Below are 26096 nucleotides of genomic sequence, written 5' to 3'. Positions count from 1 at the left end.
TTGGAGCAGAGCCACATGTGTACGAGGTGTACGGATCAGAGCCGCGTGTGTACAGGATATGCAGAGCCGTGTGTGTACGGAGCGGAGCCACGTGTGTACGAAGTGTACGGAGCGGAGCTGCATGTGTACGAAGTGTACGGAGCGGAGCCGCGTTTGTACGGGGTGTACGGAGCGGAGACGCATATGTACGAGGTGTACGGAGCGGAGCTGCATGTGTACGGGGTGTACAGAGCGGAGCCGCGTGTGTACGGGGTGTACGGAGCGGAGCCGCGTGTGTACAGGGTGTACGGAGCGGAGCCGCATGTGTACGGAGTGGAGCCGTGTGTGTACGGGGTGTATGGAGTGGAGCTGCATGTGTACAGAGCGGAGCCGCATGTCTACGAGGTGTACGGAGCAGAGCCACGTGAGTGCGGGATGTGCGGAGCCGTGTGTGTATAAGGTGCACGGAGCGGAGCCACATGTGTACAGAGCGGAGCTGCGTGTGTATGAAGTGTACAGAGCAGAGCCACGTGTATGAAGTGTACGGAGCGGAGTCGTGTGTGTACGAGGTGTACGGAGTGGAGCCGTGTGTGTACGAGGTGTACGGAGCGTAGCCACGTGTGTACAAAGTGTGCGGAGCGGAGCCGCGTATGTAAGAAGTGTACGGAGCGGAGTCGCGTGTGTAAGAAGTGTACAGAGCGGAGCCGCCTGTGTACGAGGTGTACAGAGCGGAGTCGCATGTGTACGAGGTGTACAGAGCGGAGCCGCATGTGTACGAGGTGTACAGAGCAGAGCCGCATGTGTATGAGGTGTACAGAACGGAGTCGCGTGTGTACGGGGTGTACGGAGTGGAGCCGCGTGTGTACGGAGTGTACGGAGTGGAGCCGCGTGTGTACGGAGCGGAGCCGCGTGTGAACGGAGTGTACGGAGCAGAGCCACATATGTACGGGGTGTATGAAGCGGAGCCACGTGTGTGCGGAGCCGTGTGTGTATGAGGTGTACGGAGCGGAACCACGTATGTACGAGGTGTATGGAGCAAAGCCGCATGTGTACAAGGTTTGCGGAGTGGAGCCATGTGTGTACAAGGTGTACAGAGCATGGCCACGTGTGTACAAAGTGTACGGAGCAGAGCCGCATGTGTACGAGGTTTACGGAGCGGAGCCGTGTGTGCGTGAGGTGTACGGAGCTGAGCCATGTGTGTATGAGGCATACAAAGCTGAACCGTGTATGTATGAGGTGTGCGGAGCCATGCGTGTGCAAGGTGTATGGTGGGGAGCATTCATACATCCCAACCATCCTGAATCCAGCAGGACAGTCCCGATTTTGAGTCTGCCCCACTGCCCCGGCCAGGAGGTTACTTTTCCCGTGGACACAGGAGTACACGGCGGAGCCCCAGGAGCATTTTAAAATTCGCACGTGACGTTCCACCGGAAGTGAAATGCTGGAAGCTGACCGGAAATTAGGTAATTTCAGGAGGAGATTGTGGCGGAACCATGGAGGCACTTCACGGAATGCTTCAGATTCATCATCATGTCCTCCTCCGACAGCGGGATTGCCTTGAAATCAGGGACATCAGCCAAGTGAGTGGAATATGATATGTCCTGCACCAGGAGGCTCAGGTGGGCACTATAATGGGAACGGGCTGCTAAAGTATCTTTATAGAATCTTTCTTTCTATCTCTGTTTCTTTATTTCTCTCTTCTTTCTTTCTTTCTTTCCCGTCTTCCTTTCTCTCTCTCTGTTCTTTCTTTTTCTCTGTTCTTTCTTTCCCCTCTTTTTCTCTCTCTAATCTTTCTTTCTCTCTCTGTTCGTTCTTTCTCTCTCTATGTTTTTCCTTTCTCTCTCTCTGTTCTTTCTTTCTCTCTCTGTTCTCTTTCCCCACTTTCTCTCTCCGTTCTTTCTTTCCTCTCTTTCTTTCTCTCTCTGTTCTTTATTTCTCTCTCTGTTCTTTCTCTCTCTCTGTTCCTTCTTTCTTTCTCTCTATTTTCTTTCTTTCTCTCTCTGTTCTCTTTCTTTCCCCTCTTTCTTTCTCTCTGTTCTTTCTCTGTCTCTCTCTCTATCTGTTCTTTCTTTCTCTTTCTTTCTCTTTCTTTCTCTCTCTCTCTTCTTTTTTCTGTCCCCTTTTTCTTTCTCTCTGATCTTTCTTTATTTCTCTCTATTTCTTTCTTTCTTCTTTCTCTCTCTCTGTTCTCTCTTTCCCCTCTTTCTTTCTTTGTGTCTTTCTTTGTTTCTTTGTTTCTCTCTCTGTTCTTTTTTTCCCCTCTTTTTTCCCTCTCTGTTCTTTCTTTCTCTCTGTTCTTTCTTTTCCTCAGTACCTGTCAATGTGCCAACAGTACCAGCCACTGTGCCCATAATGCGAGCCACTGTGCCCGTAGTGCCAGTCAGTGTGATAAGCAGTGCTAAATGGGTGAGATTGGGGCGTGGACATGGGTGTGACTAGTTGTGTAATGGGTGTGGTTGGGGCATGGCCTAAAATTTGTAACGGCACGCTGCGCACGCCACAGCCTTTGTCCCTCTTTTCCTTCTTCAAAAGTTGGGAGGTATGTGTGTTTTCATCATTTAAGCCTCTGCTCTTTCTTGGATTTTCAATCCAGTGGGCAGTCCTATCGGTGATTGACAGCTTACTTTGTATAAGAGTGCATTTATAGATAGCTGTCAATCACATGTTCATGGTGACAGCTTCCCTTTAAAGATGCAGCAGGGAATAATTTGCATCTTCTGAAGTTTTAACAAAAACAAATTCAGCCGAGAATCATAGCGAAAGATGAGACTAGTCTACCCCCGGCCGGCTCCTCCCAGCACTGCTCTTGGTGATTGACAAGTCTCTCGCTATGGAAGAGACCTGACACCTCTAGCAGCGATGAGAAGAGCCAACCGAGGACTGGTCTAGTCTCCAGATATGATCCCTGGTCGGATCTTTAAAGTATACTTTCTCAAAAACCGCTAGATTGTTTCAAAGAAAAATATACCGGACTGCAATTTTATAGCCAGGATCTGATTCATGTTTCCCGTAATACTGGCAGCATTAATCTCCTGAATTTTGCTCACTTTTCACATGCTTTGTACTGCTTACTAAGAACTTACTCTGGTAAGGCACTGGAGTAAATTTCTGGTATCATTTTTACTTTTTTTTGGAGGTATGATGAATTGGTTGACTGGCGCTTAGCCATGCCGGCCACTGAGCTAAGCGCTGCCCACTTTTTGAGCAATTCAGAACCGGACCAGAAATTCCAAGTCACAATATTTTGGGGGGCAAAAAAAGTGACATTTCAAGTGTCTTTATGCCAAAATACTTGCAAAAACTGCTTGATGAATCTGGCCCAAGTGTATTGGGAAACGTTCCCTTTAAAGCATTTGGTTTTAGATTAAATATGAGATTAGAAAATTCTGCTATTCCCAAATATATAATGTTATTATTGGAATTTCTCTCTTTACAAGTAGGAGTGTTCTCAAAATACTGCAACGCTGAGACTCAGGAATTTTAAATTATCCACGGCTGTCCTAATATTCTGAGAATTACAGTAGTCCTAGGTGTGACCGGAAAGTCCCACGGGCTACGGCCACAGTGGTTCAGCTGAAATGTTACCATTCAAGCCCACATATTATACAGGATATCTTTGAAAATAGTTTTCTATGCTTATTTCTTTATGGATGTGTTATTTCTTAGAGCTGCGGTTACGATTCTACTGCTTGGTATTCCCTGCCAAAAGTTACCACTAACAGCCTAGCTGAGCCCAAATAATGTCATACAATCTGATATGTTGGGTTCTTAGAGATTTAACTTTTCATCTACATCACTCTACTAGATGTATTATGTCAGGGTTATTACTCCCAAGATGAAAATCAAAAGGGTAAGCTTCGAGAAGACACCTAAATACTACAAATTTGGCACAAATGACAAGTTTGGCACGTGCCACATTCATATAAAACAATAGAAACCCTTCGATAAACTTCTGAATACTTTTAGGTAGAAAAAATGATCCAAAATGATATAAAAACCTCTTTGCAAGAACATAAGTGGATTAAAAAAGCACATGAGGCTGTATGTTATGCTGCACATGGGGTCTCCGGGGGATTCGCTTACCACAAGTCAGCTGGATCTTTTCTAGGGAATGAAATGCTCGGCCTTGGACTTTACGTGGATGCTTGCAGACCGTGTCTTCGCTGATACGAACAGCATTTTCTTCTGCCCATGTTAAAATCCATTTCATATTACAGTCACAGATGAGCGACTCGGTGTTAAAAAATCTGCACAATGTAAATGGATAAGGTGGTTCAGATACGGATACTTATAGAATCCAAATCTAAGTTATTATACACTTGTCATATACAGCCGACATCGCTCACAATCTCCTTCTCACACAATTTATATGTGGCTCACACACCACAGCTCATACACATCACATCCCATAGACAACAGCATCACTCATCACATCTAATACTCACTACATTTTACATAATGTACATCACTCATACACAACCCTCATACATACCATACATAGCTTATTTTCTCATACACATCTCATGCACAGCATACATACATCACTCATATACCACATCATACACAGCATACATCGCTCATACACTACATCTCATACACAGCATACATACATCACTCACATACCACATCATACACAGAATGCATCACTCATTCATTACATCTCATACACAGCATACATCACCCATTCATTACATCTCATACACAGCATACATAGATCACTCATATACCACATCATACACAGAATACATCGCTCATACACTACATCTCATACACAGCATACATCACTCATATACCACATCATACACATCATACATCACTCATACACTACATCTCATACACAGCATACATCACTCATATACCACATCATACACATCATACATCACTCATACATTACATCTCATACACAGCATACATACATCACTCATATACCACATCATACACAGAATGCATCACTCATACACTACATCTCATACACAGCATACATCACTCATACACTACATCTCATACACAGCATACATCGCTCATACATTACATCTCATACACAGCATACATCGCTCATACACTACATCTCATACACAGCATACATCACTCATATACCACATCATACACATCATACATCACTCATACATTACATCTCATACACAGCATACATACATCACTCATATACCACATCATACACAGAATGCATCACTCATACACTACATCTCATACACAGCATACATCACTCATACACTACATCTCATACACAGCATACATCGCTCATACATTACATCTCATACACAGCATACATCGCTCATACACTACATCTCATACACAGCATACATCACTCATATACCACATCATACACATCATACATCGCTCATACATTACATCTCATACACAGCATACATCACTCATTCATTACATCTCATGCGCAGCATACATACATCACTCATATACCACATCATACACAGAATGCATCACTCATTCATTACATCTCATACACAGCATACATCACTCATACACTACATCTCATACACAGCATACATCGCTCATACATTACATCTCATACACAGCATACATCGCTCATACACTACATCTCATACACAGCATACATCACTCATATACCACATCATACACATCATACATCACTCATACACTACATCTCATACAAAGCATACATCGCTCATACATTACATCTCATACACAGCATACATCACTCATTCATTACATCTCATGCGCAGCATACATACATCACTCATATACCACATCATACACAGAATGCATCACTCATTCATTACATCTCATACACAGCATACATCACTCATACACTACATCTCATACACAGCATACATCGCTCATACATTACATCTCATACACAGCATACATCGCTCATACACTACATCTCATACACAGCATACATCACTCATATACCACATCATACACATCATACATCACTCATACACTACATCTCATACACAGCATACATCGCTCATACATTACATCTCATACACAGCATACATCGCTCATACACTACATCTCATACACAGCATACATCACTCATATACCACATCATACACATCATACATCACTCATACACTACATCTCATACACAGCATACATCGCTCATACATTACATCTCATACACAGCATACATCGCTCATACACTACATCTCATACACAGCATACATCACTCATATACCACATCATACACATCATACATCGCTCATACATTACATCTCATACACAGCATACATCACTCATTCATTACATCTCATGCTCAGCATACATACATCACTCATATACCACATCATACACAGAATGCATCACTCATTCATTACATCTCATACACAGCATACATCACTCATACACTACATCTCATACACAGCATACATCCCTCATACATTACATCTCATACACAGCATACATCGCTCATACACTACATCTCATACACAGCATACATCACTCATATACCACATCATACACATCATACATCACTCATACACTACATCTCATACACAGCATACATCGCTCATACATTACATCTCATACACAGCATACATCGCTCATACACTACATCTCATACACAGCATACATCACTCATATACCACATCATACACATCATACATCACTCATACACTACATCTCATACACAGCATACATCGCTCATACATTACATCTCATACACAGCATACATCGCTCATACACTACATCTCATACACAGCATACATCACTCATATACCACATCATACACATCATACATCACTCATACACTACATCTCATACACAGCATACATCGCTCATACATTACATCTCATACACAGCATACATCGCTCATACACTACATCTCATACACAGCATACATCACTCATATACCACATCATACACATCATACATCGCTCATACATTACATCTCATACACAGCATACATCACTCATTCATTACATCTCATGCTCAGCATACATACATCACTCATATACCACATCATACACAGAATGCATCACTCATTCATTACATCTCATACACAGCATACATCACTCATACACTACATCTCATACACAGCATACATCGCTCATACATTACATCTCATACACAGCATACATCGCTCATACACTACATCTCATACACAGCATACATCACTCATATACCACATCATACACATCATACATCACTCATACACTACATCTCATACAAAGCATACATCGCTCATACATTACATCTCATACACAGCATACATCACTCATTCATTACATGTCATACAAAGCATACATCGCTCATACATTACATCTGATACACAGCATACATCACTCATTCATTACATCTCATGCGCAGCATACATACATCACTCATATACCACATCATACACAGAATGCATCACTCATTCATTACATCTCATACACAGCATACATCACCCATTCATTGCATCTCATACACAGCATACATCACTCATACACTACATCTCATACACAGCATACATAGATCACTCATATACCACATCATACACAGCATACATCACTCATTCATTACATCTCATACACAGCATACATCACTCATATACCACATCATACACATCATACATCACTCATACACTACATCTCATACAAAGCATACATCGCTCATACATTACATCTGATACACAGCATACATCACTCATTCATTACATCTCATGCGCAGCATACATACATCACTCATATACCACATCATACACAGCATACATCACCCATTCATTGCATCTCATACACAGCATACATCACTCATACACTACATCTCATACACAGCATACATAGATCACTCATATACCACATCATACACAGCATACATCACTCATTCATTACATCTCATACACAGCATACATCACTCATATACCACATCATACCCAGCATACATTGCTCATACACTACATACATTTTTCCAAAACCACATTTCATACATAACATACACTACTCACATACCACATCATACACAGTGTACATCGTTCACACACCACATCTCGTACACAGCATATATCACTCATACACTACATCTCAAGCACAACATACATCATTACATGTGTTAACAGCATCATAGTTATTTTTTTTTTTTTCAAAACAAGAATTGAAAAATTGGCAAAACAGCAAGATAACCTATAAATAGTCAGTATATCTATAAATCAGGCAGAACTCCAATGTAAATCAGAAATACTGGATTGAGCAGAAATACAAAACATATACTTACATGGCCTTTAGTGATGGCAGTTCTTGAAATACATTAGATTCAAGGATAGAGAAAATATTTCCAGATATATTTCTAAAATAAAGGCAAAGAGAAGAACATACTGTATGAACCCAATTATAAAACCAAAAACAAATATCCTAAAATAAAAAAGTAAAAAATAAATTGCAAAAATATGCATGAAGGTAGTAATAATAATAAGGGTATTTAGTAAACATAATTTTCATGAAAAGAATGTACAAGCCATCCTGCCACATCAAGGCAACCCCAGTGGGACAGTCCTAACTCTTGTATTTAAATCCTTTCCACTTGTCAAGTGACGTAAATGTGAACAAGGACTGAGGGACTGAACCACCAGTAAAGCATAGGCCAGACAGGATGGATCTTCCAACTCAGAAACAGGGCGGTCACACCCTTATATGCACAGAATGTACATTGAACTAAATGCAATTTTTGCAATTAATTTTTTCCTTTTTTGTTTTAGGATATTTGTTTTTTGTTTTTGGTTTTCTCTGTGTAAAGGTCATGTGTTTATATGCATTTACATTTTGCATACACATTAATTTACTTTTTCAGCTCAGACCTAGTTTCTCATGAACCCAATTATAGCTGGGTGTCCACATGACCTCAGATACATAGAGTGGGTTGTTAGCACACAGGGCAAGTCAACAGTCCCTAACCCACAGACTGTTAGTAATCCCTTAGTACCTATTACCAGTCCAGTATTGGATCCCTAGAATTTCCTGCAAGTAGAGGAATAACCCCAAGTTCCTTAGGCCACATTGTAAGATATAGCATACTCCAAATTCCAAGCACACAAATGTATTAATGTCGTGTGTCACAGCACTCTGCACTACTTAATGAATCAGGGCCTAAGTATTAGACTGGCTGTACTGAGTATATACAGTGGCTACGGAAAGTATTCAGACCCCTTTAAATTTTTCACTCTTTGTTTCATTGCAGCTATTTGGTAAATTTTAAAAAAAAGTTAATTTTTTCTCATTAATGTACACTCTGCACTGAAAAAAAACAGAAATGTAGTAATTTTTGCAAATTTATTACAGAAGAAAAACTGAAGTATATCATGGTCATAAGGATTCAGACCCTTTGCTCAGTATTAAGTAGAAGCATCCTTATGAGCTAGTACATCCATGACTCTTCTTGGGAATGATGCAGCAAGTTTTTCACATCTGGATTTGAGGATCCTCTGCCACTCTTCCTTGCAGATCCTCTTCAGTTCCGTCAGGTTGGATGGTGAACTATTGTGAATTCGCTTTCTAGCCTCCCTCTGGTTATTACTGAAGGTAGTGGAGCTGGTCAGATCGATAGAGGGGTTGCGAGTTCTCTTTCTGGGCTCCCTCTGGTGGTTCCTGGAGGTAATGGAGCTGATCTGATTGACAGAGGCTTGCCACCTGATAATGATGATGACGATTGGAGATCTGGGGTTTCAGATTGGGATTTAAGACAGCCGACTCCCTCTGTCCCTGCTGGTGATTTGCTTCCTGTTCCTCCTGAGGTCTGATTTCTTCAGCTCTGTCCCTGCATGTTCAGCTAAGTGGTTTATTTGCTATTCTCCAAAAAGGTCAGGGAAGCGTATAGCCATAAAATAACATAGCTTTATTTCAATCAATACAAAAAGACATAGACAATCATTAAAAAGGAGCCATAGGCTGAAGGTAGTGCAAAAAGTGTCTATACCAAAATAAAGTGAGCATGTCATGGGGTAGTTAGCATATGGAATATCACTTACCCCCCAGGACGAAGCTCATGCGAAACGCGCGTCGGGGACCACGATACCACAAGGTCGTATATTTCATTGTTTCTTTATGGGGCTGCCATGACACACTTGGGAAATGAGAGCGGCACATTGTAGGAGCCTCTTGGATTATATACTTTGGCACCTGTGCTGATATTCCATATGCTAACTACCCCATGATATGCTCACTTTATTTTGGCATCATTTGTTTCATACATATGATGGTACTTGCGCTATATACTTCAGATTGGGATTTCTGCTTGAGCCTCATTAAGGGCTAGACACGTTTTGCACTACCTTCAGCATATGGCTCATGGCATAATTTGATATCAGTGTCTTTTGCTGGGTACTTACCCATACCAGTGCATTTTAGTTACTGTATTTTTCAGGACCTTGCAGAAATAACATTATTAAGGCATATATCTATTGACGGTGTATCCATCCATTTAATCTATATATATATATAAACGCCTTATCGTGTCTGTCTGTAACCGAAATCGCGGGCCGCTGATTGGTCGCGGCCGCCAGACCCCCGCCAGGCCGCAACCAATCAGCGACAGGCGCAGCTGTTTGTAACGGTAAGCTGCGCCTGTAGCTGATTGGCCAGTGGCCAGCGCAGTCGCTGACAGCGCTCAATCAGCCGCAGGGATTATTCCGTTAAAAAGATTAAAAAAAATTAGTATCACCGACGGCCTCCAATGTCCTTTCCACCCGCCCGACCTCGCGGTCCCAGTAAGGCTTTGCGACTTAGACCCGCGATGACATCACTCTCGCGGGTCTAAGAGAGCATTACTGGGAACGCGAGGCCGGGAGCGTGGAAAGGACATCGGAGGCCGTTGGAAGGTGGCCATGGGTAACAAAAACACAAACATACTCACCTTCAGGCGGCCCTCAGACTATTTTCCTTCTCTCTCCAATGCGCCCGGCATCGCGGTCCCAGTAATGCTTTGCGGCGTATACCGCTGATGACGTCCCCTCTCGCGAGAGTTACGTCATCTACGGTCTTTACCGCTAAACATTACTGACACCGCGATGCCGGCCGCGTGGAGAGGAGAGCGGGGGGGTACACCCACATTGCTGATTGGTCGCAGACAGAGGCCCGCGCCAGTGATTGGTCGGGGACACAGGGCCGCAATGCTCATTGGTGGTGGATACACGGAAAGGGGGGTGAGGGGACCATGCATACCAGGAAAGGGGGGTGAGGGGACCATGCATACCAGGATTGGGGGGTGAGGGGACCATGCATATCAGGAAAGGGGGGTGAGGGGACCATGCATACCAGGAAAGGGGGGTGAGGGCACCATGCAAACCAAGATTGGGGGGTGAGGGGACCATGCATACCAGGAAAGGAGGGTGAGGGGACCATGCATACCAGGAAAGGGGGGTGAGAGGAACATGCATACCAGGATTGGGGGGCGAGGGTACCATTTATACCAGGATTGGGGGGTGAGGGGACCATGCATACCAGGATTGGGGGTGAGGGGACCATGCACACCATGATTGGGGGGTGAGGGGACCATGCATAACAGGATTGGGGGGTGAAGGGACCATGCATACCAGGATTGGGGGGTGAGGGGACCATGCATAACAGGAAAGGGGGGTGAGGGGACCATGCATACCAGGAAAGGGGGGTGAGGGCACCATGCAAACCAAGATTGGGGGGTGAGGGGACCATGCATACCAGGAAAGGAGGGTGAGGGGACCATGCATACCAGGAAAGGAGGGTTAGGGGAACATGCATACCAGGAAAAGGGGGTGAGAGGAACATGCATACCAGGATTGGGGGGCGAGGGTACCATTTATACCAGGATTGGGGGGTGAGGGGACCATGCATACCAGGATTGGGGGGTGAGGGGACCATGCACACCATGATTGGGGGGTGAGGGGACCATGCATACCAGGATTGGGGGGTGAAGGGACCATGCATACCAGGATTGGGGGGTGAGGGGACCATGCATAACAGGAAAGGGGGGTGAGGGGACCATGCAAATCAGGAAAGAGGGGTGAGTGGACCATGCATACCAGGATTGGGGGGTGAGGGGACCATGTATACCAGGATTGGGGGATGAGGGGACCATGCATACCAGGATTGGGGGGTGAGGGGACCATGCATACCAGGAAAGGGGGGTGAGGGGACCATGCATATCAGGATTGTGGGGTGAGGGGACCATGCATACCAGGAAAGGGGGGTGAGGGGACCATGCATACCAGGATTGGGGGGGTGAGAGGACCATGCATACCAGGAAAGGGGGGGTGATGGTGAGCATACATACCAGGATTGGGGTGTGAGAGGACCATGCATACCAGAAAAGGGGGGTGAGGGGACCATGCATACCAAGAAAGGGGGGTTAAGGGACCATGCATACAAGGATAGTGGGGTGATGGGACTATGCATATCAGGATTTGGGGGTGAGGGGACCATGCATACCCCAAAAGGGGGGTAAGAGGACCATGCATACCAGGATTGGGGGGTGAGGGGACCATGCATATCAGGAAAGGGGGGTGAGAGGACCATGCATACGAGGATAGGGGGGTGAGGAGACCATGCATACCAGGAAAGAGGGGGTGAGGATACCATGCATACCAGGATTGGGGGGTGAGGGGACCATGCATACCAGGAAAGGGGGTGACGGTGAGCATACATACCAGGATTGGGGTGTGAGAGGACCATGCATACCAGCAAAGGAGGGTGAGAGGACCATGCATACCAAGAAAAGGGGGTGAGGGGACCATGCATACCAGGATAGGGGGGTGAGGGGACCATGCATACCTGGATTGGGGGGTGAGAGGACCATGCATACCAGGATTGGGGGGTGAGGGGACCATGCATACCCTGAAAGAGGGGTAAGAGGACCATGCATACCAGGAAAGAGGCGAGAGGACCATGCATACCAGGATTGGGGGGTGAGAGGACCATGCATTCCAGGATTGGGGGGTCAGGGGACCATGCATATCAGGATAGGGGGTTGAGGGGTAGCATGCACATCGGGATTGGGTGAGAGAACCATACATATCAGGATAGGGGGTGAGAGAACCATACATATCAGGATTGGGGGGTGCATTATTGCATTATTATTAAATCTTCAAAAATAAACTGCATACATATTCTAGAATACCCGATGCATTAGAATCAGGCCACCATCTAGTATATGATATGTGTTATATCTAGAGTGACGCCTCTATATTTTGAACACTTAGTTCATTAGATTTTTTGATACTTATGAGCATGCCCCTCTCTATGTAGCATTAGGCACAATATTGTCAGAATTATAATGTAAATACTTTATGGTATCCTATTGGATATTCATCTCCTTTTTAATGATTGTCTATGTCTTTTTGTATTGATTGAAATAAAGCTATGTTATTTTATGGCTATACGCTTCCCTGACCTTTTTGGATGATATGTTCATTAGGAAGTGCCATTTATCTAGGCCCAATTTGTTGCATTTTTTGTTATTCTGTTTGTGTCATGGAGTGACCAGTCCTCTGTGCCGCGACCCGCAGGACGGCACTCAAACCAGGACAAACAAGGGGAACAGCGGGGAAACAGTTACAATGGCGGATTCCTGCAATAGGGAACGGGGAAGTGGAGACCTCCTGCACTCCCCTGCGGCAGTGTCCCTGAACACTCCTACCGTTCCCTATACAGGCTCTTCACCTGTCGCCGAGCAGGATACCTCAATCCCTAACTCGCCCTGCACCTATCCCTTAATAGTGAACTGGATGGTGCAGACACTAGTCCCACCGCTGTACTAATACACACAAGGAAAATACAACAAAACAGGGAAAACACACAACTTAGCTTTGCTCTGCTGCAATTGCTCCATGCAACAGAGTACGACACCCGGATACAGCTTCCACCTCGATAGCTGTTAATCCCAAGCTCTGGCTGAGCTGCAAGGAACTCCTCTCAATAGCTCCTTTCACCACCAAGGTTGGTTGGGAATGAACAATATCACCAAACGTGATTGAGAACACCTGACTCTCCTTTATAGGTAGGAGCAAGGGTAATCACACCTGCTTGGTAATTTACGTGCAATAACCCCAGCGGCCACCGGGAGCAAAACCAGAACTAAAGCAACTACAGTGTAATAACCCCAGTGGCCACCGGGGGCAAAACTAACATTAAGCCAAAGGCTTAAAGGGAAAAAAAGGTTACATGTGCTAAATCTGTCACAATCCAACATGGATCGTGACAGTTTGCATTTGATCTGGTTTTGTCTATCTCTTCTTGGTGCGGGTCAGCCAGCTCCGACTGGGGCTGTGCTGAATCACCACCCATATGTTACTGCTTGTGCCAGTTTGTTTTATCCCCTGTTAGATTGGTCTCTTTTTGCTCTGCTTTCAGAATATACCAGAGTGCTGATATAGCGGGGGCGAAGTCGTGTGACTTCAGTGTTTTTTGCATCAGACGTGTTGGACTTTTTGCATGGTTTTTTGCGTGATTGCAGAGAGTATCTTTCCTTTCCTGTCCTGTCTAGTCAGTGTGGGCCCCATCATTTGCTCATTCTATTTTCCTGCCTGTGTTTGTGTTTTCATCTTGTCTCACCGACAATATGTGTTTGGGGGCTATCTATTCCTTTGGGGTCTGCTTTGGGGCAGTTTCTTGCTTTAGGCTTAGTTAGCCCTCCGGCTGTGCCGAGGCATCTAGGATCATCATAGGTATGCTCTATGGCTACTGCTAGTTGTGTGGATAGGATCAGGGGTCTGCAATCCGCTTAGGTACCAACCTCTCTGGTTTTCTGTGGCTTAGCCTGGACCCGCTCTCCTCCTCAGTGACCCATTCATAACAGTGAACGTTGGTGAACAGCCATTTTCAGGCCTCTCCAGAGATGCTCAATTGGGTTTAGTTCAGGGCTCTGGCTGGGCCAGTCAAGAATGGTCACAGAGTTATTCTGAAGCCACTCCTTTGTTATTTTAGCTGTGTGCTTAAAGTCATTGTCTTGTTGGAAGGTGAACCTTCCGCCAAGTCTGAGGTCCTGAGCACTCTGGAAGAGGTTTTCATCCAGGATACCTCTGTACTTGGCCGCATTCATGTTTCCTTCAATGACAACCAGTTGTCCTGTCCCTGCAGCTGAAAAACACCCCCATAGCATGATGCTGCCACAACCATGTTTCACTGTTGGGATTGCATTGGGCAGATGATGAGCAGTGCCTGGTTTCCTCCACACATACCGCTTAGAATTATCACCAAAAAGTTCTATCTTAGTCTCATCAGACCAGACAATCTAGAGCTCAGCCACAGTCATCTTGGGGTTATTCTTTACCTCTCTCACCAAGGCTCTTCTCCCCTGACTGCTCAGTTTGGCTGGACGGCCAGGTCTAAGAAGACTTTTGGTGGTCCCAAACTTCTTCCATTTAAGGATTATGGAGGCCACTGTGCTCTTAGGAACCATGAGTACTGCAGAAATTCTGTTGTAACCTTGGCCAAATTTGTGCCTTTCCACAATTCTGTCTCTGAGCTCCTTGGCCAGTTCCTTTGACCTCATGATTCCCATTTGGTCTGACATGCACTGTGAGCTGTGAGGTCTTATATAGACAGGTGTGTGCCTTTCCAAATCAAGTCCTATCAGTTTAATTAAACACAGCTGGCCTCCAATAAAGAAGTAGAACCATCTCAAGGAGGATCACAGGGAGATGGACAGCATGTGACTTACATATGAGTGTCTGAGCAAAGGGTCTGAATACTTATGACCATGTGATATTTCAGTTTTTCTTTTTTATTACATTTGCAAAAATTTCTACATTTCTGTTTTTTTCAGTCATGATGGGGTGCAGAGTGTACATCAATGTGAAAAAATGAACATTTTTGAATATACCAAATGACTGCAATGAAACAAAGAGTGAATAATTTAAAAGGGTCTGAATACTTTCAGTACCCACTGTATATACTCAGTGCAAACAGTCTAATACTTAGGCCCTGATTCATTATGAATGGCATTTACTACACCAACCCTGATTAGGGGTATGCCAGCAAATGTATTAAAAGGCGTACGCCAGTTAATAAACTAGACGCATGTTATCAGTGGCATGCGCCTCAGTGTATCTCAACAGAAATGTTGCTTCTGTCCGCCATAAGGAACACAACCACTTTTAATAAATTTGTCCCAGCTCCTCCTCAACCCTGCCCACTTTTGCAGAGATGCCCTTAACTAGCGTGAAAACACCAAAAAATTTTTCACCTGAAATCTGTAGTAAACACCATTTTGAATTGGGGCCTAAGTGTGTGGACCTTGTAATCAGTAAACACTGCCGGTGTGATCCACCTTCTGATAATACTGGTGTGAAGACTCATAGTAAGACTCTGTCATCAGATCTGTTAATAGCCTGTTGGCGTTTGCTTTTTTTTTTGCATAAGACAAAAAAACCTTTACATTTATATACTTGCTTTTTTCAAGGAATTAGCATTTGCTTTGGATTGAGCTATTTGATCTTTGTTTCTTTTGAGACGAGCAGTAGTTTTAATTTCAGCATTCAATTTTTTGATCACTCCTTTTTCCATGTTTTTGGAAGCAGTAAGCAAAATCCAGCAACTTTTGTATTTTTTTAGTAGCTTATTATTTTTTCTATACTACTTCACCATATGGGATATGTATTCCTTTTATAATATGGAGTCATTATGGTTGCAGAGATATTAATTTTGTGTGTTTTTTTATTGTTGTTTAATAATCACAGATCTTTGGGACTAAATTAGACCTGTGGTTTCCAGTCATTATGTCAAACCCCTTAGATGCCGGTGCTAAATTTTCAGCATCTAAGGGATTAAACATTTAGAATCTGAGTTATCTCTGATCTCAGCTATTGCAGCAACAAAAAGTGAGGAGTGTAGAAAGGTTCCTTACCTTGAAAATATTGTGGAATAAAGATAATAAATATGTTGGTTTATCCTCTACTAGTGGATGAAACTTTACAGTCTATTAACATGTAACCCATAGTTTTTTTGTGACTCCTCATTCATTTTATTACAATTATTAAGCGACTATGCAACAAACTTTATCCTTTTGTAAATTGCATTGCACGATTCATAAGAAAAAAAAAATTTGTATGAAAAAAATCCATAAATTGTTTTAAATGTATCATTTTAATGTGCCTTTTTTCTGCAGCTTTCCCATATTCTAATGCTTTGCAAGCTGCTTGACGCAGTTCAGTCTCATTTCTAAAAGCTGGCTTTCTAATGCAAGTCTTTCTTGTGTTCTCCTGAACAAGAAAGTTAAGCTCAAATTTGAGCTTTTTCTCTTTTTTTTCTCCTTAATTATCTTCTGAGCTGATTAATGACCTTATAAAATATTAATTTCAATATTTGCATTCTATTTCCTTTTAACTTAAAAATTATCAAATTACAAATTATCATATTTGACAGCATTTTGCAAACAAGCCATACACGTACAGTTTGTGGAGACTGCTGAGTCCAATGAACATTTCATATGACAGACAACCGATACGGTTATTGGATAAATCTCTGTAAAAAAAAAATGAATAAGTTTAGATTAAATCCTTGATCTAAATTGTCGGGTATACAGACTATCTAGATGGTTCCATTCATTGAAAGAGATTAAAAAAAGGTTGATTCCTTCTGTAAATAGCGCCCCTCTGGTCTATAGTTTGTGTAAAGTATAGCATCTCAGGTCCATTCACTTCAAAGCAAGAATGCAATTATTACATTCAGTATTGTATCCTTGCAGCCCTTATGACCAAGATCTGATTTGTAACCACTTTTTAGAACCCTCCTGACATGTCTCGCTAAAAATTTACATAATTTTATTAGATATACCTGTGTAAAACAGTACTTAAAAAAACAAATAACATAAGAGACAGCAAAAACCACAACATTGGCAACAGAGCACTGCATATAGTATTGTAAAATAGGTACAATAGATGTAGTTGTAAATTGTATAGAATTTCAAATGATAGATACAATTGTGAGAACCTACAGTGCATTGTATACATATAAACATACAAGGTACATGTACCCATTCATATGTATGTAGAAAAATGATTTTACCCATAATTTGATGCATTATGCAAGGTTACCACAGAAACATATTCCTCAATGCATGTTTCGCATGTTTTGATTCACTTCCTCAGGGGGTAAATACTTGTATTACAAAATTAAATGACAACTCATATTAATCTACGCTACGCTGTTCTTTTGCTGTTTCTCCTGGAACAGTATGGGATTGATTCTAAAGGTGCAAGTACATGGCACAATTATTGTGAATGAGTGTTCCAAGGAACAATCATTTCACGATACTCTTACCTTTTAAACAGTCTGCCAATCACCAAAGGAATGAGTAAAATGTTCGTTCGTTGGATGAAAGGATCTTTTAGCTTGCATTAAAAAAAAATTGTTGGTCTTGGCAGTGCATTGTCTAATGTAAACAGAGACTGTAGACCAGGGGTGGGGAATCTCAGGCCCCAGGGCCATTTACAGCCCTCGATGACTTTTTATCAGGCCCCCGAGCAGATTCTCAGGGACAGCATTCTTGGGCAGGGAGCTGTATTTTGTTTGCCACAAGCTCAATTTCTCCTTGCTCTGTTAGCACACACACGCAGTGTTCACTACTGAACATTGAAGGGCATGCAATGAAAGATTAAGTCATGAAACCAGTGCCAGAGTCAGGATGTACTTTGTGGGCGGAGTTTGTACAGCCCCCGAAGGATGGTATAAATATCCAAATGGCCCTTGGCAGAAAAAAGATTCCCCACCCCTGCTGTAGAACAATGGCTGCCTATGTATTCTGAAGGAGCAATTACAGATCATTTAGTGCATATCTGAAGAGAGTGTAAACAGGCTATTAAATCGGTGGTCGTTTTGCTCCTCTGGTTGGCTAATAAGAATGGTATCCTAGGTGTCATCATTTCCCATGTCAATGGGGTGTGTCTCAACTATCAATCAGTCCTGACAGTGTCAAACTGCTTCAAGGGAACCTGTCATGCCAAAAGCTCTATTTAATTGCAGATATTGGGATAATCTGAAGGTAAATAGCATGTCCATTAATTCTGCAGAATCGCAGCGATTCCGCTGCCATAGGATTGCATTGAAATGCTCACTTTATGCATGTGGCTATGCCCACCATGCGAAAAGTGAGCGTTTCATGTGCGGATGGTACGCAGGGTCTGCTCCTCCATGCCCTGGGTACCATATTCCTGGGTACCTCATTGGCGCTGGCGGCAACTTCCATTCCCAGGGATGCATTGCGCGAATGACCTCTGATGTGGTAAAAAAAAAAAGTCGAATCACCAAAAATACATTTTTTGGGTCGCCGCAACATGGCATTAAAATGCAATAACGGGCGATCAAAAGATCGAACCCACATCAAAAGAGTAAAAATTAAAAACGTCAATTAGGCACGCAAAAAATAGGCCTCTCACCCAACCCGAGATCACAAAAAATGGAGACGCTATGGGTATTGGAAAATGACACCAATTTTTTTTTTTGCAAATATTGTATTTTTGTTTGACCACTTAAGTAAAAAGCAACCTATACATGTTTGGTGTCTATGAACTCATAATGACCTGGAAAATCATATTGACAGGACAGTTTTAGCATGTGGTGAACATGGAAAAGAAAATTCCAAAAAACAGTTGTGGAACTGCACTTTTCTTGGCGTTTCACCGCACTTGGAATTTTTTTCCTGTTTTTGAGTACACGATAGGGTAAAACCAATGGTGTTGTTCAAAAGTACAACTTGTCCTGCAAAAAACAAGCCCTCACATGGCCATATCGATGGAAAAGTAAAAAAAAGTTATGGCTCTAGGAATAAGGGGAGCGAAAAACAGAAGCATAAAAATGAAAAAGGGTTCCGTTATAAAGGGGTTAACATTGCAAAGTATAGGAGAAACTTTTTATTTTATTTTTCTTTTGTTCTTTTGTCCTACCAGAAAAACAAATGAATGACATGCTAATCCAAAACACTGATGACACCGGTACTGTTTTTTTCCTTATTTTATACAAACTTGTAATGGAGGCCTACATTTTTCTCCAAAATAAGAGTGAAAAATTTGAAACATGTCTCCCCTTCATTTCTATTGGGGTAGGATAGACAAGCTCCAATGGCGATGGTGCTGAGCTTATCATGTGGCAGAGAACAGGCAGGGGACGCATGGTTCAGACTTTCCACAGCGTTTCATTTGCTTCTGCAGTGACCAGTTTGGAGAAGATGAGAATGGACGATCAGACAGACAGGAGGGCAGCGTCTGCAAAACACAGGGCCCCAGGTATTGCGATCATACATGGGGAAATATATAGTCACAATTATGGTTGTATTTGCAAGGTAGATTTAAGCAAATTTTGAGTGTCAAATACGGGTTGTAACATTTTAATGTGTTTTTAGCTTTCTCTCATTTTTAGCAACCTGGACCGAAGAGTTTTAATGACTACTTCTTTAGCAAAAGGATAAATCAACTTTAATGTGAAATTACTGCCTAATTTGCATCCCAGCTGCCTGCCACTTGTAACAGCAGCGCACGTGTTTGCTTATGAGGATATACGAAAACCTATAGATCTCGGCGGCTTCGCCTACAGTATTTCAGAAGCGAGAACAAACTGTGCTCTCCGAACAATTAAACCTGAATGACTGTTCAGTCTCCTGTTTAATGGCTGGAAAACATATAAACAGATTGAACACATGTAAGCGACTGATATACAATAATCTCTACAAATACACAGTCATGCTCGTTGGTTCTCGGATTGCTCTCTTGATGAAATGATAGATGCGGCGCCAGAAGTACTCAACTCCAGTAAATCCTATTAAACTCTCTCTCCGTCAAGTTTCAGCTTGGATAAGGCTTTTTCTTATTTTACAAACTTGGATAGCATTGAGATGTAAATATTGTATAAAGGGGTTGTCCAGTCTTGAGCTACTAGTCTTCAGTCACTCTATTTGACTGCAGACTTGCGAATCTTCACACCACACACACTGTGAAGATTCTCTAGTGCCGGCATCAGGAGCACACCTCATCTGACCACAAGTATGCAGTATGCATACTTCCGGCCATATTTTGACTTGATGGGCTCACTAAATCCAAGGGTGTTGAGTGAGGTCAGAAACAGTCTGCTCGGAATGTGACCTGGAGTATGCAATTTCGCATATTTGCAGTCACTGGCGTTGCTAGCACTGGAGAATTAGCAAAGCACTCCTGGCCCGCATTGTGAAGACTCACAGGTTTGTAGTCACATAGAGTGACTTCAGACTTGTAGCTTAAGACCAGGCCCTTTAACTTCATATTCTATGTTGAAGTATCTAGAGTTGAGCGACTTTTGGTTTTTAGGGTCGAGTTTTGTTTCGTGAAACCCGACTTTTCCAAAAGTCGGGTCGAGCAAGATCGGCCGATTATAGGGAAAAGTCGGGGTCGTCCCGAAACACGAAACCCAATGTAAGTCAATGGGGAATAAAAGTCGGCAGTGAGAGGAGGACAGGAAACACACCTACAGTGCCCATTTGAATGCCAAAAGCATCAATTCTTCTTACTTAAGCTTGTCAACCTTAATTAACTTCATAATACAAGTTACGCACTGAAAAATGGGGGTTATTTGGCTAAAGTTGTGGGGGGGTAGGGCTGGCTCCAGGTTTTCATGTGCCCTGGGCGAAAGAGCGCCCCTTTAACACATACCACAACTCATCATGCTCCGATACGGCAGAGAAATAGCGGTATAGTACAATGAAAAATACTTCACCTTTTACATCTCATGACGAGGCCCATCTATTTCTCCATACAGAATCATTGGTCCCATATAATGTTTGAAACAGTATATGATGAGCTCCACATAATGCTACAGTATATGTTGGTCCCCATGGATGAAGCTCCACTGTCTTATGGGCCCAAATAATGCTCCAAACATAATGGGCCCCATTTCTAATGCTCTAGTGTATAATGGGCCCTGTAAATGCTGCTCCAGTGTCTGATGTCCACCTTTGGAATGTTCCAGTGTATGGTGGGCCCCATCTATCATTCTCCAGAGTATAGTGCTCCCCAAAAATTGCTGTCCCAACATTGAAAACAATCAAATAAGTCTCCTCGCTAGGGAATCCCTGTACTAGTCTGGACTCCTCGTCGTCCCCATCTTCCATCTCACTGCACAGTATTTCAACCTTGCAAGTGCTGTGATCCTGAGCAAGCAGGGGGGCCCACTCGTTGGCGACGGCACTGGCACAGGGCCCCTGATGGTACGGTGGTGTGTCTGATGGTGGGTGGGCCGAACCTGCACTTTCATCTGCAGCTTCCTCTTTGTCACCGTGTAAGATGAAACTGTATATGGGAAGGGTAACCTGAGTTTCATCAGGGTCAGATTCAGGCCGTGTAGCGTGCGAGGGGAATGTAGTGGTCTGGGTCAATGTACCAGCAGATTCATCGAGCAGTGGCTGGGCATCAGTGCACTTGTGTCGCCCCCAGGAGTACGGTCGCCACAGTGGCATTACCTTCCTCCTAGGGAGTGTGATATCATGCTTGGGAGCAACGAAGGAGCTTGCTAGCAGGTTAACTGATTGGGCGGCGTTATTCCCACGAGTCATGACCCTCCAAACAGCGTTCATGAAGGCAAAGTGTTTGTTTTACGTGGGCAGTATGGTTGCAAAGCTGAACCTTAAAGCAATGTCCAGAAGGGCACCACCAGGAGTGGAGCCTACGGTTAAATTCAACTCCACCTGGGAAACCTCAACCATGCCAGCTACAGAAAAGATGCACACATTGCAAGCTTAATTCCGTTAACGAACGAGACTCCGTCATGCCCCGCGGTCCGAGTCCGGCTTACTAGAGGGACACGTGAGGCTCTGGCACATGAGATTGGCCAATAACTGGTGTGTCATGCCCTTACATGTCCGTGGCTGCATGTGCGCTACACTGAAAAGGCCAGCGTTTGTCGCTTACAGGTGCAGATAACCCGCTGAACAACGTTAGTGATGGGGATCACTGATTACAATTATTACCCGCGAACGATGATTTCCCAGTAAGTGCAGGTCAACCGCAGTTCCGGAATTAGGCCTAACCGTCATTCCTGAAAAAATGAAAAACTTACGTGTGCAAACCACAGGTGCTGTAGCTTGCTTAACAGCTCGCCAGCCGTTCTCACGCCCAGTATGGATTACACGTGATTGCACAAAGGTGAGAAAGGGTACTGTATCCCCGGATAACATGTATGGATAGCGTACACATTCAAAATATATGTCTATACATCAGGAGGCAGGCTCAGACGGTGTTAGGCCCAGTATGGATTGCACGTGATTGCACAAAGGTGAGAAAGGGTACCGTATCCCCGGATAACATGTATGGATAGCATACACATTCAAAATATATGTCTATACATCAGGAGGCAGGCTCAGACGGTGTTAGGCCCAGTATGGATTGCACGTGATTGCACAAAGGTGAGAAAGGGTACCGTATCCCCGGATAACATGTATGGATAGCGTACACATTCAAAATATATGTTTATACATCAGGAGGAAGGCTCAGACGGTGTTAGGCCCAGTATGGCTTGCACGTGATTGCACAAAGGTGAGAAAGGGTACCGTATCCCCGGATAACATGTATGGATAGCGTACACATTCAAAATATATGTCTATACATCAGGAGGCAGGTTCAGACAGTGTTAGACCCAGTATGGCTTGCACGTGATTGCACAAAGGTGAGAAAGGGTACCGTATCCCCCGGGTAACATGTATGGATAGCGTACACATTCAAAATATATGTCTATACATCAGGAGGCAGGCTCAGATGGTGTTAGGCCCAGTATGGATTGCACTTGATTGCACAAAGGTGAGAAAGGGTACCGTATCCCCGGATAACATGTATGGATAGCGTACACATTCAAAATATATGTCTATACATCAGGAGGCAGGCTCAGACGGTGTTAGGCTCAGTATGGATTGCACGTGATTGCACAAAGGTGAGAAAGGGTACCGTATCCCCGGATAACATGTATGGATAGCGTACACATTAAAAATATATGTCTATACATCAGGAGGCAGGCTCAGACGGTGTTAGGCCCAGTATGGATTGCACATGATTGCACAAAGGTTAGAAAGGGTACCGTATCCCCGGATAACATGTATGGATAGCATACACATTCAAAATATATGTCTATACATCAGGAGGCAGGCTCAGACGGTGTCAGGCACAGTATGGATTTGACGGCCCAGACTACACAGCGGAGGAGCAGAGAGAGGTAAAGATTGCAAATGCTGGGGCCCTGCCCAAGCAAGGGGGGCCCACTCGTGGGCGTCGGTACTGGCACTGGGCCCCTCATAGTACGGCGGTGTGTCTGACGGCGGGTGTGCACCACCACCATCAGAGACACTTTATTGCACTATGAGGGACCCTGTGCCAGTGCCCGCGCCCAAGAGTCGGCCTACCCACCTGTCCAGGGCAACGGGACTCGCACGGTGTCGTGCGCTAGGTGGTGACCCCGGCCATGGGGGGGGAGGCAGCACAGTTAGGGAGTTTTAGAAAGTGGCATATGTTGATGTTGGACATTCAGCTGATGCAAAAGGCGAAATAGGTCAAGTCCCAGGAAGAGGTGGACCAAAGCAAGCCATTTTTCTGTCATTTTAATGAAGGTTAGATCATCCACATTTTGGGTTGACAGACGGGTCCTTTTTTCTGTCAGGATTGATCCAGCTGCACTGAAGACTCTTTCCGATAGCACACTTGCAGCTGGGCAAGCGAGCTCCTGTAAGGCATATTGTGCCAATTCAGGCCAGGTGTCCAGTTTAGCGACCCAATTGTCAAAGGGGAATGACCTGTGTGGGAGAACATCGATATGGGAGGAAAAGTAGTTTGTAACTATAGTTGACAACTGCTGTCTCCTGTCACTTTCCATCGATGCAGTATTACCAGTTGTGTGAGCGGTACTTGAAAAATCAGTCCACAACATTGTCATGAAACCCCTGTCTCCAACACCACTTCTGCTGTGTGCACCATGAACACCTCTGCCAAGCTGCCCCCGGCCCGTACGGCTCGTGTAAGAACCATCACCGCTGCTGTGTGCTGGGAATGCCTCAAGCAACCGATTTACCAGAGTTGCTTGTTTATTAGCCAATATTAGGTCAAGGTTCTCCTGTGGCATGATGTTTTGTAATTTGCCTTTATAGCGTGGATCCAGGATGCTGGCCAACCAGTAGTCGTCATCGTTCATCATTTTGGCAATGCGGGGGTCCCTTTTTAGGATCTGCAAGGCATAATCTGACATGTGGGCCAATGTTCCCGGTGTCAATGATGCACTGCGAGTGCTGGCTGGAGGAGCACTTTCTGGCAAATCCACATTCCTCCAGTCACGCACAAACCCTGTACCAGACCTTGCCACGCCAACATTTTCACTTGCCCCATGAGATGCATCCTCCTCCCCTAAGTAATCATCCCCATCATCATCCTCCTCCTCTTCCTCCTCCACCTCGTCCAGGAGAGGTCCCTGAGCAGACAATGGCTGAATGTCATCAAGGATTCCCTCCTCCTCTTCCTCCTCAGCAACATTGGCTGCAGACGCCTGCTCCTTAAGGTGCGTCAAAGTTTGCATGAGCAGACGCATAAGTGGGATGCTCATGCTTAGGATGGCGTTGTCTGCGCTTACCAGCCGTGTGCATTCCTCAAAACACTGAAGGACTTTACAGAGGTCTTTCAGCTTCGACCACTGCACACCTGTCAACTCCATGTCTGCTCTCAAAGTGTCTGGCCGTGTATCCTCCCACAAAATGCATTATCGCCTGCCTCTGCTCGCACAGCCGCTCCACCATGTGCAGGGTGGAGTTCCACCTTGTTGCAATGTCGATAATGAGGCGGTGGTTGGGAAGGTGGAGCAATCGCTGCAGCTTCTGCATACGAACGGAGTGTACAGGCGACCGGCAGATGTGCGCGCACAGTCTTCGCACCTTCTGGAACAGGGCTGTTAACGCCGGATAATTTTTGAGGAAGCACTGCACCACCAGGTTCAAGGTGTGAGCCAAGCAAGGTATGTGGCTGAGTTTTGAAAGGGCTATGGCTGCCACAAAATTACGGCCGTTATCACCAGCTACCTTGCCTGCCTCAAGATGTACACTGCCCAGCCATGACTCAGTTTGTCGCTTCAAGTACTTGGCCAGCACCTCGGCGGTGTGTCTGTCGCCCAAACACATCATCTGCAATACAGCCTGCTGATGCTTTCCACTAGCTGCTCGATAGGGGGACACCTCATGTGCAACAG

At 44.2% G+C, this 26096-nt stretch overlaps 1 protein-coding gene across 2 annotated transcripts in view; it reads right to left on the bottom strand.

Annotated features, from left to right (window-relative positions):
- The window catches only part of ADGRA1 (adhesion G protein-coupled receptor A1), a 1190508-nt gene that overhangs the window by 857599 nt on the left and 306813 nt on the right, over window positions 1–26096 (bottom strand). For both annotated transcript variants that reach the window (XM_073546510.1, XM_073546511.1), the window contains exons 4-6: window positions 17313–17384; window positions 8173–8244; window positions 4063–4226 (exon numbers count right to left, since the gene is read on the bottom strand). In XM_073546510.1, coding sequence (XP_073402611.1) covers window positions 4063–4226; window positions 8173–8244; window positions 17313–17384 — 308 coding nt within the window. The remainder of the gene's footprint in view (window positions 1–4062; window positions 4227–8172; window positions 8245–17312; window positions 17385–26096) is intronic.

Source organism: Dendrobates tinctorius, unplaced genomic scaffold (assembly GCF_039654945.1).
Source record: "Dendrobates tinctorius isolate UK_male_01 unplaced genomic scaffold, ASM3965494v1 ptg000147l, whole genome shotgun sequence".
Lineage (NCBI taxonomy): Eukaryota > Metazoa > Chordata > Amphibia > Anura > Dendrobatidae > Dendrobates > Dendrobates tinctorius.
Note: the sequence above shows the minus strand (reverse complement) of the source record. Positions and strands in the feature narration are given on the sequence as shown.